General features: G+C 35.8%; 1 protein-coding gene across 3 annotated transcripts in view; it reads right to left on the bottom strand.

Annotated features, from left to right (window-relative positions):
- MUC6 (mucin 6, oligomeric mucus/gel-forming) overlaps positions 1–18,891 on the bottom strand; it is a 59,132-nt gene extending 40,241 nt beyond the window's left edge. Inside the window, exons 1-5 of one of the 3 annotated variants that reach the window (XM_090140623.1) lie at positions 18,799–18,891; positions 7,581–7,658; positions 6,858–7,009; positions 5,858–6,122; positions 2,090–2,152 (exon numbers count right to left, since the gene is read on the bottom strand). In XM_090140623.1, the coding sequence (XP_089996749.1) occupies positions 2,090–2,152; positions 5,858–5,909 (115 nt within the window). In that variant the 5' untranslated portion in view covers positions 5,910–6,122; positions 6,858–7,009; positions 7,581–7,658; positions 18,799–18,891. The remainder of the gene's footprint in view (positions 1–2,089; positions 2,153–5,857; positions 6,123–6,857; positions 7,010–7,580; positions 7,659–18,798) is intronic. The other 2 variants (XM_090140625.1, XM_090140624.1) reach the window with 2 other exon arrangements.
- Positions 18,892–19,094: the final 203 nt, after the last annotated feature.

Raw genomic sequence — 19,094 nt, 5'->3', positions numbered from 1 at the left:
AGCTTTCAAAGCTCCACTTTTAAGTCCCCACTTTTTTAGTTCTGTGTTTGTGTGACAAAGTTCAAACCAACATTGTAAATATAGGGAATGGTTTAACCCCTTATCATTTTTAATAATCACTTCTTGACTGAAAGGACAGATATTAGGAGGTTGAAATGAATCATAAAAAGAGATACAACTCCAGCATTTGATGTTACAGACATTTCTATACCTACTTAGAGCATTTGAACTGTCCCTCTGATGCTGATAAAACTACTGAAGTAAGTAAAATCTCATTTTTTATCTATTTCCAGACTTACATCATTGCTTCTCATTGTTCAATAATTTTGTTTATGTAGTTTTATGAAGTTCAATATTTTAGACTGTATCTTAGAAGCAGAAACTATCAGTTAAGGTTAGCAACGTCTACCTGCAATTTATATTCATTGTTTTAAAGCTGAAACATATTTTTGCTCTTTAAGAGCGATGTGATGTTTGGAGAATACTGTTGTTTTTATTCTGTAGAAAAAGCTGTTTTCCAATGAGCTGTTACCTGTTGACACAAAGTACTCCTCTTCCATACTTCTGGGCTGTCCAGAACGTCTAACTGGAAAATAGGAATCGGCTAATTGTTATCATTGATCCTTCATGTCCAATCCTAGCCGGTTCAGTGTTGTGCTTAACAGATATGACCAGAAAACCCCAGCTTTTTCAGAGCATGCCAGGGAATGATTACGGTCAGAGTGCAATAGGTGTCCATTTCTATAAATACATAGTGCCTTCAGAATGTAGTTTATTTGTTGTTATTTAAGTCTTATTAAAAAAAAAAAGTAACAAATGGGAATATGAATAATTCAGGAAAATTTAAAATCAGATGACAGATATTTGTCTTTTGAGTACAGTTTTAAATTAAGTGATGTCTAGGCGTTTTCTTTTAATTTCTGTATATCTATGCCCCACTCTTCCTCTGGTTTTAAGAACACAGACGAGTTGCTGAATTCTTCTAATGGGATGCATTTAACTACTTTTCCCTTTAACATAAACTAATGAAGCTTTTCATGTAGCCTTTCCATGCTTAAGCGGAAGAGCAAACACATAAGACATTCTTTGCTACTTCTGTCTAAAAAAATGCCAATCATAATAACATTTGCACTTTATATAACTTTTTTGTTACCATTTTAATTATGAATTATAATATAAATTATAAATTATGGTATTAATAAACAAACAACTATATTGACTGTTCTAGTAGTACTTCTGATAGCTAACCTTTTTTAGTAATTTGGAGTGGTAATGCTAATTTTTTTGAACTTTCAGTAAGAGTATTTCATCATCTTTTGTATTTCTTACACTCAGAAGGACTAGCACAAATTAGCAGTAAGTAGGCAGCTGGAGTCAACTTCGATTACAGAATAGGATGCATGCAGACAAACTTTCTTATCAGCTGAGGGGGAACTTCTGGGAAATTATCAGGACTTGTGGCAAGAATTGCTACAGTTGGATGCTGTAGGGGAGCTATGTCCACACTGTCCTCCTTGCTTGAATATAAGAGTGAAGAAGAACTATTCCATACTCTGTTCCCACACCAAATTTATTCACAAGGGCAATCTGTAATCTTTACAGTAATCTTAAAAAAAAAATCTGTATATAGAATCAACTTTCCCTCACTTCCTGGATTTTGGAAATGATTCAAAAGAATCAATTTCCTAAATTCTTAGATAATATTATTAGACAGTGATCTGCAGGAAGGAAAACCAAATGGATCACAAAAACGAATTTCTAAATTTGGATCCCACCAGTTGAAAGTTACTGTAACCGCTCATATCTCTTCTGTCCCTTGGCATCAAAAACACAGCGTGGTAGACAAAAGCATTTTCCAGTTAGTGTTAAACTTACCACAGCCAGACAAAACACAATACCACCTTTTAATAGGCAAAACTTCTCATTCACAGCTTCTAAAATTAATCCTTTAAAACCAATTCTCCTTGAGGCAAGAACTTATTTTTAGTATATGTTTTGTACAAAGTCTCCTGCAATATTGAATTGATGTTGAATAGAGCCGTTACTCAGAGCTGCAACATGAACATTAAATAACATGTCAGATACTTACTTCTTTGCAAGGTTTCTTTCTGCTTTTGGAGAAAAAAGTGGGACCAATAATTTCCCTCAAAAGCTGTAGGAGGAAAAAAGACAATATAGTTGAATTCTTCCATAGGCAAATTATTTTTATTATCTTTAGTTTGATTTATTTTTAAATACTGTACAAACCAAAGCACAGCCAGCATATATGAATTGTGTCTTGATAATTATGGAGGAAAACCAAATATTTCTGCTTGTAATATTCTTCTGCAAATGATAAAATGTTACCAAAGACTGCCAGAAATCCTATGTAACACAGGATTTCCTGTACTTAAGCCTCAAATCCTTCCTTGTTAAAAACATATGGGATAAATCTTATTGCATGTTTCTGAATTCTTAGTCCATCATATGAGCAGACGCAGTAGAGGGAACAGCCAAAACTGGGAAAATATGGGCAAAATAATATCCCATGTGTTCTTTACAAGCATCATTCTATTTGTAGCAGAAAACTGAGAAATCCCCAGACCTAGCTGCCACTTTAGCTGCTCTTGTTCAAGCAGAATGATGAAAGCTGCTACCTGCTCCCTTTCACACAACTCTTCACGCTCTGTCTAGTAATGAAAAGCCAAGGAACATTTAGCAAATGTGGAGTATGGTATTGTCTTTCTGACATGAGTCCCCCTACGACAACAGTGTGTTCTCATATGTACCCAAAGGTTCTCTGTTCTAGCAGCTTGCTTCCTGCAAAGAAGTGAGAAGAGTGTAAGATGCTGAAAAGGGCTTCTATGGACAATCTATGAACACTAAGCCCTGTGCAGGTATACAAGCAGGGAATGCAAGGAGCCAGCTTTTCATACAGTCAATATCTGGACATAAATAACTAAAGAAAACTGTAAGAAAAAAATACCCCCACATTCTTCAGAAACATGCTATTCATTTATTGAAGTTTTTCAGGTCCAGTATTTCTTGGATGGTAGAAGTAAATATTCTGTAGAAAGCATATAATTATCCATTATACCTTTAGGATCTTTTGCAGTAGAGAAAACATGAAAGTACATTATGACAGAAGGCTTCTTTAATCACAGAAGCCAGGCCAGGCCTACATACAATTTATGTACTTCAGCTCTGCAAAACTCTGTTTTTCCTTAAGGACACAAAGAGAATAAAAGCTCTTACAGAGCTCACCAACTATAAGAGACTCTCCAGACAATTCCGCACAGCACTCCTGAACGTGAGGTAGTGTTTTTCATGTGGTGTACAGCACGCTGTTTCTTCTGTTCTCACATGTTCTTAGTGAGCCATGCATCACACTGAGTACATCAAAAAGAGTGACAGAATGAGCCTGTGTGGCTATTGAACAGGCACTGTTTACACCTAGAGTTATTGCTATGTTTTTTGAACACCTTGATTTTTATGTTTCCACTTGTTTTATTATTGCTCTACTATTTTATTATAATCTATTTTTGTTGGATTAATAGTTCTACAATTACTGCATTTTAATCTCAAACTACAAACACTACATTCAAGGGATTTAAGAGTGTGTAAAATCAGAGGATATTAGATTTGTAGAAACTGAAAATATGTCTAAAGCATTAATTTAAGTGAGATTTAGCCAGAAAGCTTGAAGTAAATCAAGAAGCCCAGCAATGGCAAATATTTTAGATCAGAACAGTTTACAAAGCTTATTTATTATCATCCAAGCTTAAAGTTTGTAAGTCTAAGCATGTGAAACAGTTACAAAATGTTATAAATACTCCAGGATTGGTATTTACATTAAAAAAGAAGAAGAAGGTGATAATTATCCTGGATCACATGGAGGTGTGCGAGGATTGTATTAAAAACCTAAGGTTGTGACATCACTTGAATATTTTGCTCAAAGAATGGGTATTAAAACAAATATAGAGCTATTTGCTGACTATCTGCCAATCAGTCTGTATTCTGTCAGATGATGCTTTACATATATTACTTTACAGTAATTATTCTAAGCATTTCTTTTTCTCACATTTAACTCTTAGGGTATTAATAAAATTATCCTGACAATTTTATGAACTATTTTCAGTTTGCAATAGGCTCAGAATCCAGATCTGTGAAGAGAAGGATTGAAGTTCTTGCTTTTATTTAATTCCTTCTGAACAAACTATGATTCTATGACTGAACATGGATCTAAAGTTGGAAACAATGAACATCCTGCCTGTTTGCCAATTTTAGTTCATACAGATCACCTTCTTATGATTCAGATGTTACTCCAAAAATTGTCAGATTTCAAAGCTAACTTAATAGAATGAAATCTCTTATTTTTTTCCCCACAGTGTCAAACATAGCATTACATTTCACAAGCTAAATATGTTGATACATCCCAAGATAAAAAGACTGCTCTGCTATTCTATGTTCTACCCTTAGATTTTTTATTTTTAAATTCAACAGAAGTTCCATCCTAGAAAACTCAATCCTTTAGAGATGAGATTCTCTCTATATTTGCCCAGGTAATAAAGAAAGCTTGTGTCTGAGTAGGGGTCAACAGTAGTTGTCCAATTGATTGTTAAGATTAATATTTATAGTGATATATCTACTCACCAAATATACAAAATCATGCATATTAAAACGCACAGGCACTTGCATTTCGGGTCAGAACCCAGGGTTGAGGTGCTTGACGTGATCTTGGTTACGATGGTGTTAATACAGTGAACAGAGTTAAATTTGATTTATAACAATATAACTGAGATTAGAAATTGGCTCTAAGAGTCTACAAAAGAGTGACTTTTTTTTTTTCCTAGTGCTGTAGTTTAGGTCAGTGATTTAAGAGTAATATGTGCCCTCAAGCAATTAGAACTATATGGTCTGTTAAATGTAGTAAATACAATACAGAAGAAATAAATTTAACTTGTTCAAACTAAAGTAAGTGAAGTATGCCTTTTAGCAGCTTGTAACATATTCTTAAAATTAGAGCTGTAACAACTGATAATCACTGAGAATCTATAGAAGAGATAAAACAGAAGACATTATCTCAGGCAACAGCAAACCATGGGTGAAGAAGTGTCATTCTCCATTGAAAATACTACAGGAAGAGGAATGAGTAAGGCAGAAAATAGCTACAAACTTTATTAACTTGCCTGTCAAGTCTTAGTAAAAAACTACAGTCAGATGAGTTAGATGAAAATTGAGTGCTTTATAAGACTAATATATGCTAATATACTGACTAATATATGCAGGAATACTTAGAGTCATGTAAAAATTGAATAGACTGAAATAATACGCATGTACTCCAACTCAGCATTCTTACTCAAAAAAAAAAAAAAAAAAAGAGAGATCACAGCACACACTGAAAACTTCTTTGCAGTTTGTATAACAAAGGGAAAAGATTTTGAAATTTTTATACAATCTCTTCTTCAGAACTTCCAGTGACATCTGTAGGACACAACATCAAGAACATCTGAAAGATAAAGGCACTCTGAAGCTTGGAAAGAGAACATAAGTCTATTAAAAGTATTTCCTGCATTTAGAGAGAGTATTATAATTTCTGTATTTCATATTTGTTTTAAGTAACTATCCAACAGTAACTGTTAAAAACAATGAAAAGTTAGGGAAAAAATCTATTTCAGTTATGTATTTATTAAATATGCAGTTGTAATTAAACGTGGTGAGGGAAAAGAAAATGTTTAATGTCTGATGGTCACGGGAAAGGAGAGTAAGACTTGTACTATTATTTGTTGTAATTTTACAGTGGAGTTTCCTATTTTGTCACAATATACGTTTTTCTTCAAATCATTCATACAGAGGAAAGTGGACATGTTAGACTTACCAGCACATTGCAGACAACTGTAGAAGATGAGCAGCAGTGCTGTTAGAAACATGATGCATGCTCTAAACACAGAGATTTTTCCAGTACCCTCCTCTGCTACAAGTGGGCAGTGCTCCTGCTATCGCCACCTTCTAGGTTTACCTCTTCAAGCCTGGATGCTTTATATACAGAATTCCAATGCCCTCCCTCATTCCCATGGCTTTCAGAAATTGTAGCAGGAAAGTACCCGCCAAACAGGATCTCCTCTTCATCAAGCTCAGCACACCTAAATGAGTTTAGAAAGAAAAGAAAAAAGAAAACACAAACCTTCTTCAGTGTGTTATCTTTCTTAAAGGCTTTTATACCAATTTCCACTTGCAGTAGATCACATTTAACTTCATTTACTGACCAAATTTGATATTATTCCCAAAAGCAATTGAAATCAATAATATGCAAATTCTACCTGACAAGGAGAAGAACAATGTTGGACCAACACTCATAGTGGAAGAAAGAAATGTAGATTTGGAAATGATGGGAAGACTGCTTGGATATAAGATGTTGCGAATGAATAGAGATATAGATCTTAGATTTTTTTTTTTTTTATTAGTTCTTCTTTTATTAACTTTTATTCACTCTCCTTACTGATTCTATTCATCTCTGCATTTCAAGTAGAATGATAAACTTTACCTCAGTAAAATAGGCTGCCCTTGGTACAAGTACAGGAATGATACAACTTCTTTCTTGAGGTTGTAGAGGATCTAAAAAGGCCCTTGAGTACCACTTTAGCACTGCCAAGGGCTGATGGCAAACTATGTCATTGTCTCCATCAACAACCCAAAAGAATAGCACCCATTTTTTGATCTCCCCACATCAGAGCTGAAATGCTGGAGAGACAGGATATGTTCAGTTATCACTGCCAACGCTGAGCTGACAGAATACAGACAGAACTTTATTTGCTTGATCTTGTCATTTTTCAGGAATCACTGAAGTTTCCTAATAAAATACAGAAGTAATGGTTTACCCTCTCCATATGAATCTCTTCAGCCTTTCCTGTGTCATCCATGCAATACTGAAAGTAACTCATCACACTTCTGGGTTTCAACTGTCCTTTTCTCTGCTATCATTATTTTGCTTAAAATGTAGTTCCTCATCACGTCCTCAAATTTACCCCTCCTGGGAAATGAGAAGATGTGTAGGAGAGACAGTAAAAATCCTTTAGCCTAATTTCAGACTGACTCAACCCTTTATTAAAATAAAAATGAAGGTCTGCCTTCATTTTCTTCCCCCTCTCATCTTCCTTTTTTACCATGTTTCTTCCAACTGAAGGGTAAAATATATGGTTGTTGATAATAGAATTGTAACCCCAAACTCCAAAATTCCTGTTAAAAAAATTTTTACATCTGCCTTATGACAAAACAAAGTAAATGAATAACATTAAGATAAACTATTTACAATGGGGAAAAAAAAAATCTGTTCAGTCAAAAAATGGCATTTAAGAGAATTTCATACCAAGCGCTTGGCCACATCTATATACTAATTATAGCATATCCCATGATTCAACTGGACTGCAAGCTTCTAGTCTTAAAAGCACTCAGCTGTCAGATACAAGAATAATTTAATAATCTTTGAATCTGTGTCACCCAATGCATCTTTTTCTTGTTTACAGAACCTTTTCACAGATTTTACCTCACTGCAGTTAGAATAATTGAACTTTCAAAATCAACTGTAGTAACGAGAGAATTACTTTTGTCTCCAATATTGAAATCTTGTATCTGTCTTCTAAGGAGATCTCTTCTGGGATGCAGGAGGTTATAAGCAGCACCTACAAGTATATTCAACCAGACAAGTCAAAACTATATCTCAAGAATAAAGCTTTTGCTGCAGGACTGTGGAAGGTGAGCAAATGCTCAGCTATTTTACACAGAACAGCTACGTAAAAAATAGCCATCCAGGTGTAGATACAAAAAAGTTATTTTAGAGGAATTTATCCAATTTTGTGGTTTTGGTGTTTTCTTTTCTTTTTTTTTCTTTTTTCTTTTTTTTTTTTTTTTTCTAATGAGACACTGACACCCTTAATTAATGTTAGTTTTGTTTCCATGTCATCATTTTTATTGATTTAGTAATCTCATAACTTCATAACTCTCAGTAATCAGTGTAGTACAGATGAGCAGAGATTGTACTGGCCATGTATATTGCTTAGTAAACATTTATCAGTAGTTAGATATAGCTTACTTTCTTGCATGATGTGTAATTCTGAAAGAATTAGAAATACCAGAATAATTTATGCTAAGCCAGAAATTATAGATACTGAGAGCCGAAATAATTTATAAAGTAACAGACTGTACTGCAAAGTACAATTTATGTAGGTACACCTACTTCTAGGATACCCTGATGCTTTTAAGATCTCCAAGAAAACATTCCACCTTCAGTAATATACTCCTTTGTGCATCAGTTTAGCAACCTTAAATATGTCTGGATAAACAAAATACAGCATTTGAATAGTCCTATGTTCAACACAGTTCAAGTGATTTCCAGCTTTGGTAGCTTGTGCTTGTAAGATTCCTTTGCTCTTTTTGGTATGTATAGATTTAGGCTTGAAAGAAACCTGACACAGCAATCGATCTGTTATTTGTGTTTTTATTTGAGCTGCAGTATTTTATTCAAAATTTAAATTATTTGGAGATATACTGATGCTACTAAAAACATGAGGCCATTAAAATCATACATATTTGAATCGCCAAATTTTCCTGTAAGACTGACCTTCAAATAAATGTTGTAGAATATCAATGCTATTAAGAATATGGTATTTAGAATATTGAAAATTGATGATAACATCATCATAACACCATTAAATATTCATTTAACATTTTCATAACACCATTAAATATATTGGACAATCAGTTTCAGAATAAGGTAAAATAAAGCTCTTGAGTACAAGGTTATCTTTATTCTATATGACTGAGACATTCACTATGACTAGAAAAACAAAAAAAAGAAGTTCTGTCATTCCAAGGGAAAAAAATCAGCAACATCTTGTAGCATCAGTCGTAATGGAGAGTCATAAGCCATTCCTGGTGTGCTGATGGAATGTGGAATTGATAGAAATGGTTAAACTGAGTTTTTTGGTATAGACTGTGACAACGTAACTCTATATTTTGTATTATCACTGTTGAAGTATATGCATATTTGAATGTATGCAAGACATTTGAAATATTTCAGAGGAGGAATTGAATAAATAGGATTGCCGCATGAAATGGATTTTAGGCCAATTCTGCTGATTAAGCCAGGAACAATAAAATCCCATAGTGAAAATAGGCATTTAGATGACTGTATCTCTCACTAAAAAATTATGAATTATTAATATAAAGAGAATTTTGAATTAATATAAATAAGAATTTTGTCCTGGCCATGGACAACCAAAACAAACAAACAAACAAACAAACAAAAAACCCGAATACCCTTTTATCTGTGTTATGGTGGGAAAATGTGTGACATCACTGACTTATCCACGATCTTGGAAAGAGTTAGAAAGAAATATTCCTAGGCTGTAAAATATAATCACATATAATTCGAAGTCTGGTCTTAGAATTAAAAAAAAAAAAATTTAAAGGAAAAATTACAGATAACATGGCAAACAGTAAATATTAGGTATTTTAAATATGATTCTTTGAACAGAGGCCAGAAAATTCAGTATTGTAAACATATGACAGGAAGGAAAAGAAGAACACAATGACTAGACCAGGTTGTCAAGTGAGCATGAAATGGCTACGTGTTATGTGCTCTACCTGTTTTGTCTGCCTGCTTCTCCTTACTGTCTTGCACAAAACTGAGTCACATACACTGCTGCTTCTGTAGGCTAAGCTTATTGCACATTTCAGAAGCTCCTGTATACTTGTCCAAGAAGCTGGCAGGCAATCAAGCAGGCAGATGCTACACAGCCAGCTGACTGCACTTGCTGCCAAGATACTTTCCCAAGAAACTGACATTAAAATAGATAAATATTCAGAGAACTTTCAAAAAGTGGTAAAAAAAAAATATCTTTTTAACTGAGAAATAGTGACAAAAAAAGCTGTAACCAGCTATGTCCTTACCATCAGTTCATGTTGCAGTTTCAGAATCCCATAATATTTACAATGATTCTGTGTATTTTTTGCTCTCATCTCTTTATATCTTCGGACACTTCAACTCTCTCCTACAAGCAGTATCTAAAAGAAGCCCAGTATGATTGTGCCATAAAAGACTGAGTAATCCACCTCCTGATTTTAGTACAAACCACACTTTATGCTATCCTTCTGGTCACCAAAATCAAGACAACTCTTTTCCTTGGTATCTAGACCATGTTCTGTAATTCTGGAATTTATCAGATAGTCTTTGAAAGAGATGAGATACATCATCTACAAGCAGAAAAAAAATTCCATTGAGTGGATTGTTAGGGCTGACATTCATCTGGTCTTTTCTTTACTGTCCTTGGGTATTTAACTACAGCTATTTAGATCTTATATAACAATGCAAATTACTTTCTTTTGCAGTATATTGAGACCTAGTGGCTACGGGCATTGTACAAGATTTCATTTCTTGCTTCAAAGTGCATATAGATCAAATCTGAATATAAACTAAAAGATACAGAGTGCATAAAGGAAAAAGAAACAAAACTATCAGAGAATGCTCTTTCACTGTTCCAAAAGTGCTTCAGTACTTTAACAATTGTAAAGTCAAGTCTTTCCCATATACTTGTTTAGAAAAAAAAACCAAACCAACACACTAGGAAATAATTTAAAACATACGCTTCTAGAGGTGGTAAAATAACTTATAATAAACTTGCACTTAACTTTTAATTATAATTCGTTTTAGGACAATGGCCTGAGACCTCCCCGTGTTGGCTTTATGCCTCTGGCGTTCACTTTGATGAATATCTCCAATTCTATTGCTGTGGGGACCTCAGCTGGTGTCATTCACTCTTTGTACACTGCCAGCAAGAGAGGCTGAGAAAGCCTGCCACTCCCAAAGTTCTCTGAAGCATGTCCACAGCCCTGATGACAAACTTGGACAAAACATTTAAAGTGTTTCTGGAGTAAAACATTCTGTGTGCGTGTGCACAGGCAACACAACAAAACAACAGAGCAAGGCCTGCCACAGTGAGAAAGAGTTTTCATATAATGTTATCCTGTGCATAGGGATAGATAGAAGGCAAGTTCCCTCTTATCACCCACACACAGCTCTCCTACTCCTGAACTTTGTGTTGCTGTCACTGTACTTGAATCAGTTTGAATTCTGATCACTGAAGCAGTGTGGACTGAAGAGTTTGTTCTGTAACACCTCCTTATGAAGTTGGGTCAATTTAGTGCTGAGAGAAAAACACAAAATGAATGATACAACTGTGGAAAGAGACATTGCAACGTTCCCCTCTAATTCTATAATTATGAAGAAAATTTCTGCAAAGTACCTTAAAGCCTGGTTTATCTTCTAGTGATCAACTAGTCTGTGAATGAGGACATTGGTTCTCTCATTCCATTTTCATTTACTTCTAGTAGTGAAAATAGAGGTACTTCTTATTAATTCTTGACTATTTGTAAAATCTCACATCAAAATCTACAGACTGACTACAGTTCACAAGAGACTTGGTGTGCACCTATTTTACTCAAAGAGAAAATGCTGATATTAATTATATTTTTCTTCATCTGGATTGTACTAGTACAGAGACCAACATTTTTGGTAAATGTTTTTTCCACTTTCAGGCATCAGCAACTATTCTGTATTCCTTTTCTGAAGGAAACTCAGACAAAATAATGAATTATACGTCAGCAAATCTGGGCAATGTGCATTTTGACTCCATACAACAACAGAGCTGATGAACAGAAAGCATTTAACATGAGGGCAGCTATAGTTCAAATGTCTGTAGCTTAGTTAGAACTCAGTTAATTGTGCCACATGAACAAGAAGCAGCTCAAATTCTCCTGTCTATTAGCTTCATAATTGCCATCCAGCTGCATTTGTAATTAATGTTTAAACTGGATTTAGGAAAAAATAAATTTATTTGCCACTTGTTACATCACAGTATTTAGCAATTAGATTTTATTATCAGATATAGAGTGGAAAGTAAATATATTATGAACCAGGAATCCATGAAGTGCAAGCCTTGACCTCTACTAGTAAGGAAGTAAAACAGAACTTGTATTTGCACAAATATTAAGAGCTGGGAACAGCAAGTCAGTGGCAATCACATGTTTACATGTTTACACTGTTCTTTAATGTGTGTGCATTTTAGAACAGTTAGTCTCCAACTGATGTTAATATATCTGATAATATCTTTAAGTGTATACTTTTGTTTACCTGTTACTTGATACAATTTGACCTTTTTTGTTCTTTATGCATTTTGATTGACTTGTGGGAAAAAGGGAATTCAGTTCGTCAACGCCCTTTTAATGGTGAAATCATGTTAGAATAGATTTGACTTATTTATTCATGACTTCTAGTTCTGAAAATAGGAAACTTCTGTCCAGTTCTAAAGAAATGAAGTCAGGGAGATAATGAGATAAAGCTGAAGATCTAAAAGGGTGAAAGGATTAACAAAGGTTGCTTCCATCCATAGTTTGAAGAACAGAGAACTGTTCCATGTTGTTCCATGGCCAGAGAGCACTCATTGCCTATGAAGAAAAGTAAAGAGATGCACGCACAGAAACATATACTCTCTTGTAGCAAGAATGAACAACTTGCATCCTTTTTACATAGCTCTCTTTTTGAATACTACAAACATAATAGCTGGCAACTTGCATCCCAATTATTTACAGCTGCATAGGCCCTCAGTCCAGAGAGCTGAGTATGAGTTGTGTATCCTTCTGTGAGCTGATCATTTAATGCATTAACATCTCACTGCACAGAGAGGCTACCGGCAGACATTTTATACTTACTTCCATGTAGAATAAAGATGTCAGGATTATGACTTTCACAAAGATTAGTCAATTTCTGTTCTCAGTTTTCACCTTAAGACATGCTACAGATTCATATTTGAAAGCTCTGTGTATAATAAAATATAATCTATATGCTATTTTCAGTTGTGGTTACAATAACAACAGTTTATCTCATGAGAAAGAAAAAAGAAACCCATAATCTGAAAACTCTCTGTAATAAAGTGCACATAATATTATGAGATTCCTAAAAAGATTAAACACAATGAGTTATGAAGCATCAGCTGGAAAGTGAGAAGTAATAACAAATTGCCTTGCTCTGGCAGTTTTAATTTTTAGTTCATTAGCTGAGTAAAACATATTACTGAACTGCTGCATTGTGTCATGTAGTTATATCTGTAATTCCTCAAATTTGGATTTAATCCCCTTCAGATCATTGGTGTATTGCATGCGTACGTATGGGTAAGTAGGAAGGAAATGTATTTCAAGGATCTTAGGTAGGATCCAGACTTAATTATAGTCCTTATATTTCTGACTATGTCTACTCTGTTCTTTGTGAACAAATGGCTGAAAGTACCTACAACTGATTTGCAATTATTTTAACAGTGTATTTATTCTAGACTTGCTTTCCTTTCAGGCACATGTTCCACTACTTCATTTGGCATCTCTAACTTCTCAATGTTTTCATTGTAAGAGCAAGGAGAGAGAGGAATAACAAAAAAAAAAGTGTGTATTTTACATAATGAAAATACAATACAAACAACATATCTGCCAAATGTATTTTCTAAGGTGCAATATGCTGCTGTTTTTCTAGGAAGTCTGATCGTTTGTTGATAAATGCATCTAATATCTTATCTGCTTAAGACTTTTTCCAAATAGTCCAGATCACAGAATCACAGAATGGCCAGGGTTGGAAGGGACCTCAAGGATCATGAATCTCCAACCACCTGCCACAGGCAGGGCCACCAACCTCCCCATTTAATATTAGACCGGGCTGCCCAGGGCCCCATCCAGTCTGACCTTGAACATCTCCAGGGACGGGGCATCCACCACCTCTCTGGGCAGCCTGTTCCAGCACCTCACCACTCTCATAGTAAAGAACTTCCCCCTGACATCTTCCCTCCCTCAACTTAAAACCATTTCCCCTCGTCCTGCTGTTATCTACCCTTTCAAAGAGTTGATTCCCCTCCTGTTTGTAGGCTCCCTTTAGGTATTAAAAAGCTGCAATGAGGTCACCCCGCAGCCTTCTTTTCTCCAGGCTGAACAAGCCCAGCTCCCTCAGCCTGTCTTCGTAGGGGAGGTGCTCCAGTCCCCTGATCATCTTTGTGGCTCTCCTCTGATCCCTGTCCAACAGCTCTCACTTAGACTATTTTAAGAAAGCTTAACATATTTTCACCTGCCGAAACTTACTGCAAATGTAAACAAGTATGTGCATGCCTGTATACACATATACATATCGGTCTTTTGGCCTTCTCTGGCCAGCCCAGAATTCTGCAGTCAGATTTGATGACAACTCTATATAGAAATGAAAACTTAACAATCTGAATGCTTAATAATGCATAAAGCAAGAGAATAAAATTCAGTGCCAAATTTTGTTTTCATTTTGTAATTCTAGTATGATGTCAATAATTCCATCTCATTTAACGTGACAGCTGTTCCCAGGCTGTGACTGCTGTGCAGTTTATAGTGTACATAACTTAGTTTCTCAAGAAATCAGCAGTGGAATACAGGCTTGTTAAGAACATGTGGTAGAGGAGAACTTGAATTGCCTGTGGGAAATTTGGCAAGTTGAACTGCTTCCATATTTACATACTTTTAATTAAACAAAACTAGTATTCCCATGGGTACTGGCATATTAAGGTCTGGGATAAAACTCCCATGCACTTTAAAAATATTGTTCTTTAAGTCTGTAAAGCAGTGGAAAAATGATTTCTGAATTGTCTCTACATTCTGTTATTTTCCAAAAAAAGAGTAAGTGGAACTTCAGCCATTCTTTTATCATCTTTATCTATCTTCTGCATATTTCCAGGCCTAACCCAGTTTATTTGAGCTTCACTGATCTTAGCTACCATGTTTACACATACTCTCACTAAACTACTACAACCCCTCCAACCCCTCACTGTTTGCGTGGTGGAGCCGGGCCTTTGTAAACATGTAGATTAAAAGGAATGTCATGTATTCCTCACCTCCACTAAGGAAGCTTATGTTTCTGGTTACTCTGTGGTTTAGCAGCCTCCAAATTTCCAGTCAACAAGCACTGTGATGCCAGATATTTTATACAGATTCAAAAAATGACATAAGGACTTTATGTTTTTTTTTCTCCTGCAAGAACCACAAACGTGTGCAAGGGACTTTAACTCTTGGAGCATCCTTTCTGTATTGTTAGGCTTCATACAGGGAGCTGTGTTTTGTGCACATCCTTACTTTGAGGACTAAGATTTAGTTTCAAACAGCATACCCCACTTCTACAAATCACACTACCGCTTGCCCATCTTCTGCTATGTTACTTTCATAATCTTTTTTGAATTTCTTCCAGGAACACATCAAGAAACAAAACTATACATGTGCCAAGCTATTCACTCTTATTCTTTCACCAAGACAAGAAAGATGTATGCCTTATAGCTCTTTTTTTGAAAACTGCTGTTTTATAAAGACCACTTGTCTTGCTTGCAGCCAAAAGCAGTGAGCAGACCAATGCTGTGCATATTAGAAGTGCACCCTAGAGCCAGGCCACTTATTGGGAAGGAACTTTGTAGCACAGCAGCAGGGGCAGGGTGGAGCCCAGACAGGTGGCTGAATTAGGCCAAGGGTTATTCCATACCCTTCTTATGAAGAAGGCCATAAAGCTGTGGGGAGGGCAGATGCTGTTTGGTGGTTGCTGAGTGTAAGCTGGTAGGTTGTGGTGTTGTTACTGTTAGTTGGTGCGTGGCAAGTAATTATAATACACTGTGGTTGCATTTATTATTATTGTTGCATTTTTGTTTCCATTTTCCTCTTTCATTTTAGTAATTTCTATTTCAACCTATGAGTTCTCTTCCTTGTCCCGTTTGGGGGATTAGTGAACAAACATCTATGTAGTACTGAGTTGCCTGTTGGGTTAAATGAGTATCAACATAATTAAATGTAACAGAAGTGTTGAGTTCAAGGCCTTGAGCGTGATGTTTGACAAGCAAGAAGCATTGTGGTAGTTCTTACAATCATATTCCGTTGTCTCCTGGGTAAGCTTGTTCCTCCTGTAGGCTATCTTACTGAAAAGAGTGCCAGAATTTGTCAGAAGAATGTTGCTGATAACTACAACCTTTTTTGAGATCTTCCAACAGTCTCTTAGGAGTAATGAATTCAGACAAGAGTCTGGTGAAGATAAGGACTGGGACGTGGAACAGGATTTGAAATTGTATAAGTAGGCAGCACAGATAAAGGATATATGATGTACTAGATTACTGAGGAGGCTTTACTTTATCTCAGAGCAAACAAGATAAACAATCTTGGTTATTTTCATGACAATATCTGCCCAAGACAATTTTTATTTATATGATCTTCCCTATGTCAAAGAGGGAAACCACTAGACTGTTTGTAGGCATGCTGCATGAAGGTTCTTTCCAATTTCCCAGATAAAAACAGTAGAACACTTAGGTTGTTCCTTCCTGTATTGCTACACTGAGTTGCATTACCAGGATTATAATTCACAATTTTTTTCTTTTTTTAAACAGTATGTTTAAAAAAAAAATCATATTGTATGATTCTCAAGATTTGCCATTTCAATATGGTCTACTTCCTAAGTCAAATCAAAGAGACCAATACAAGATAGTAAAGTGGCCATGACTACAATTCTTGTTGCAAAGATACAAAAAAAAAAGGCATCTTTTGTATGTAATTCATGTAATTCATCACAAAAATATAATTCATCACATTAGAATATCCTTGAATGCTTGAGGATTTGAAGTATTTATTTCAGTGTTCTCCAATGTATGCAAGTATAGCAACATAGAAATAGAAGTTAAATCTAGATTATCTAGTTAAATCTGGATTAGGTCAGATGCAATCCTGTACTTTTCATGTTTCAATTTCACATGTGGATTTAGGTCAGGTTTTTTGTTCTACCAAAAAAAAAAAAGTTCACTCATGGTTACTGGCAAGGAGGGAAGGAAGAGAAATTCCCATTAATCTATGCACTGTTATGTGTCAGCATCTAAAATATCCACTTATTCAAGAATAGTGATTAACACAATTCCTCATTTGTCTTCCATGGATAGAGATGTGAAAAATCTTTAAGGTAAGTCTTTGTAGATCTGACAACCATGATGATCCACATAAAGACCAGGAACATATCTTGAGGTGGCCAAAGACTGATAAAGAGTTAAATGCCATGGTGAACTGGGAATAATTTATCTTATCTCCCATTTAAAAAAAAAATAATAAAATACTGTATCCAAATGTAGTAATACAGAAGAATAATGATAGCACAAGAATTTTAAGAAATTACCAAGGCTGTATTAACAAGGCAATTTAGAAGTGCTTGTGAATCATGACCTTAACAAATAACTGTTGCTTTGTCTAGGATCAATTGTCCAAGATATGCCAACAGCTTACTATTAGGATTGTCAAAATTTTAGCATTGAGCTAAAGCATCTTTTGTGTTCCTCAATTCAGGAAAATTGAACACAATTTTCTACTTAAATTACAAAAAATCACTCTAATATTCCACTGTCTATTCAGCATGAGAATTCTAATGATACTAATGCAAAAACAGGCAGAAACATTCAATTTTCTGAGGTATGATTCTATTCTTTCTGATATGATGAGCTAAGATTTTGGTGATCATCTGTGACACTTTGAGATGTGATACTGGACCTGCCTCAGGCTTACCTTGCTAGATAGGCCTGATACACCTGAAACTAAGAACACTGATGTAAACTGAACAGAAATATTAAAAGTGAGTAACTTAATCATAGCTCTAGTAGCTTGTTTGAAATTTGCATGGATTGAAACACACTGCCACGGAATACATCTCTCTCTTCCCAAGGACTAAGTCAACTCTTCAGTATGTCACCATGCTTTAGAACATTAGACTAAATGGGGATAACTTATTACGTGCTTATTTAAACACTAAAAACAAACAAAGAAAAACAACAACAAAAACCTTGATCATGAATGTGATGTGCTGACTGCTCAAGTTATGAAAATGATTCTGAGTTCCAGCAATAAGAAAGCTCCAGCAGGTACAAAGGGGATGCCTGATGAAGAGACCATCTGATGAACTCAAACCATTTTAATCCATAAATTTATACTGAAATCACATCATCATGGTCTATCCTGGAAGAGGTTAGCTAATCACTTCAGTTATGTTAAAAGCAGCATATCCAGCAATGGATGCAAATGGAAATTGTTAGCCAGAAGTTAGGCCTGCCAAGCACACAGGAAGTGACAACAAAATTGTTTCTCAAGATATTTTGTGTGAGTCACTTATTTTTTCATTATTTCTCTGGAAAATGATACAAAATGGTGTGATCTAAAACCACTATCGATTCTAAACCATTCAAAGGCCCCTTTTAAGGATGAAAAAACAAATTCAAGAAAACAAAACAACTTCCTGACAGTACTGCATCTTAGTTTATGTAAGTCAGATTTTAGCATCATTTAAAACATCTGCTGTTACATGATGAGCAGGGCAGCGTGTTTGCTAAGAGGAGTGTTTTCCCCTCAGGGCTTTGGGATGTAACCAACAGCAGCTGTGGCCGAGCTGTCGGCATTGCAGTGTGGGGGGCAGAGGCACACCGTGGGACTGCCTTACAGCCACTGCCTCGCTAAAGCTGAGTTATTCTTTAAAAACAAATTACAAAGAAGTAACCAACAAAATTACCATTTTAAATAGAGGGGCTCTGAGTGATTTACGTTTAAAAAAAAAAAAAAAAGGGAGGGGTGGGGGGAAAGGACTGCAATACGTGTTTCTCCACCCACAAGACAGCCTTTCCCCTCAGGGCATGTTTCTCCTCCACCAAACCTCCTTTGCTCCTGCCGTGCTCTGGTCAGTCCTCTCTGCGCTACCACAGTTCTTACCTCAGAGGCTCAGGGTGCTATATCTGCTTCCCATTCTTCCCAAGAACAACTCTAAGTCGTGCACTAGGGGGCTTCCTGACAGAAGTTCAGCTAACCGGGTCGTTGTGTCGGCACACCGGACCTCCTCAGCACGTGTTCAGTTGCTCTGAGGGAAACCTCAGACCCCTCCCGAGCAGCCGCATGGCGGGAAAGGCTCTCCCTTTCTGCCGCCCAGACGCTATACAGGCTATATTTCAGAAAAGCTTATGAGATTTGTGCTTTTCCCCTCTGTACACTGAACAAATTGGTTTGGGTCG

Source organism: Phasianus colchicus, chromosome 5 (genome assembly GCF_987193195.1).
Source record: "Phasianus colchicus chromosome 5, bPhaCol1.hap1.1, whole genome shotgun sequence".
Classification (NCBI taxonomy): domain Eukaryota; kingdom Metazoa; phylum Chordata; class Aves; order Galliformes; family Phasianidae; genus Phasianus; species Phasianus colchicus.
Note: the sequence above shows the minus strand (reverse complement) of the source record. Positions and strands in the feature narration are given on the sequence as shown.